The sequence below is a fragment of the Etheostoma cragini genome, chromosome 21 (assembly GCF_013103735.1).
Source record: "Etheostoma cragini isolate CJK2018 chromosome 21, CSU_Ecrag_1.0, whole genome shotgun sequence".
In the NCBI taxonomy this organism is placed as follows: domain Eukaryota; kingdom Metazoa; phylum Chordata; class Actinopteri; order Perciformes; family Percidae; genus Etheostoma; species Etheostoma cragini.
Window position 1 is genome coordinate 7,867,375 of NC_048427.1, and position 1,727 is coordinate 7,869,101.

At 41.9% G+C, this 1,727-nt stretch overlaps 1 protein-coding gene across 2 annotated transcripts in view; it reads right to left on the reverse strand.

Moving 5' to 3' along the window:
- The window catches only part of LOC117936874 (vinculin), a 28,303-nt gene extending 27,066 nt beyond the window's left edge, over positions 1–1,237 (reverse strand). For both annotated transcript variants that reach the window (XM_034860344.1, XM_034860343.1), the window contains exon 1: positions 865–1,237. In XM_034860344.1, the coding sequence (XP_034716235.1) occupies positions 865–1,032 (168 nt within the window). In that variant the 5' untranslated portion in view covers positions 1,033–1,237. The remainder of the gene's footprint in view (positions 1–864) is intronic.
- Between the last annotated feature and the right edge of the window lie 490 nt (positions 1,238–1,727).

The window sequence follows — 1,727 nt, forward strand, 5'->3', positions numbered from 1 at the left end:
ACTTTAGTTGACAGTTATCAAATTACAGTATGTGAACACAGTAAATACAATTTTTGCAGAAGGAACATAGCGAGATTCCTTATCAGGTCCCACAGTCTGATAAGTCACAACACCAGAGCCACTTGCAAATTATCAATGTTGACACTTGTGCAGGATATTGGTGGATGTATGACAGTCCTAACTAATTCCATTTCGTACCTTTAAATAAAGCTGATTCTGATTTAGCAGAGCATTGACAGCTGGCAAAGTATATGAATGACATGCATCAATAATCAATAATTTCTCTAACTGTCACATGCAGCAGTGTAGTATACATCTGTTGGGAAATTTTGGTTGCGAAATACATCTTTTGCAATGAACTGTCTCAATGAGGTTGAACAGGGTTCTTGAAAACAAATATACTGCATTTGAGGTCCATTCATATTCTCATTCACAGCTATATTCTATATTCACTATAACTAGTGCAGCCGTCCTTTCAAATTAACTGGATTTCAAATAAACAGGAATTCCATGTAGCCCGCTCCACTACCTGGCTCATACCAGCAGGCTGCAGTGCCTACGTCAACACATGGCAGTCAGATGAAGAGGCAGGGCATATTTTCAAGGGGAAAAGGGCGTCACTGCCCTTTGCCCCGAGTCAAACAACCTCAAGAAACTTTGATAATATAGAAAAATCTTCTCTGCTATTAAACACATTAAGACAGAGCTAGCTAGTGTACCAGTAAGCGTTTTGTTTCAACGTTCAAATAAGTTAATTCGAAAGCAGACGGCGTGGGACAAAGAGCGACAGGTAGCCTACAACACCCACCGAGTTCAGGCAGACTTTACCACATACAATTTACAAAAGGGGAGAAAGTTACTCACACGAACAAGGTTGCTAACAGCCGCCTGCACGGCAGCCACCGGCGCCGTTAGATCTGGAATAGCTTTCCCGTCAACTTCACCTTCTTCGTGCATTATCACCAGATGGGATATCTGCTGAGCCACCGGCTCCAGGATACTTTCTATCGTCTTCGTGTGAAACACCGGCATGGTGACAACTTTATAACACTATCCAAGAGAAAAACAAGTAAGTGTCCTACCACCTGAGGCAGTTGTCTCTCAAACTACCGCTAAAAAAGTCTATAATACTCCCGACAGTTTTTTTCCAGGTCAGTTTACCCTCCGGTATGAAGACTATAACTACCCGTGTAAAACCATCAACGTGAAAAACTCCCAGCCAGGGAGTGAGCGCGAGCAACCTAAACGTCAACCAACGTTGTGCGCCCTCTTAACCAATCAACCAGCAAGAAGGCAACTTCGTTGGCATCTTATTGGCCAACAGGGGTGTCGCTCTGTATCAACAAAGGCGAGTTTGCTAGAGATCCGAGGTGCTCCCGAAATTACGTAATATATTCTTCTGCCCTAAAAAGGCATGTCTACTGTTTGTAAGGAGTAGATTCCAGCCGCTGTAAATTTACTAGCCAGACAAGCTCTGCTTTTGGCACTTTCTGCTCAGCAATTGGAGCTGTGACTGATGGGAGATAAGATTGTAGACCTCAAAGAAAACAAACAGGACAGAACAGGATATTCCCAATAAGCTGAAAACTGAACCTTCCAAATACATCCATAAAAGAGGATAATGAAGATATAATTATGAAATGCTCTTTCAGGGCTATTTTGTAACATATAAACAGCACTAAATTATGTTACAGTCCATATGAGCAATTAAATTAGTACCAAATGGA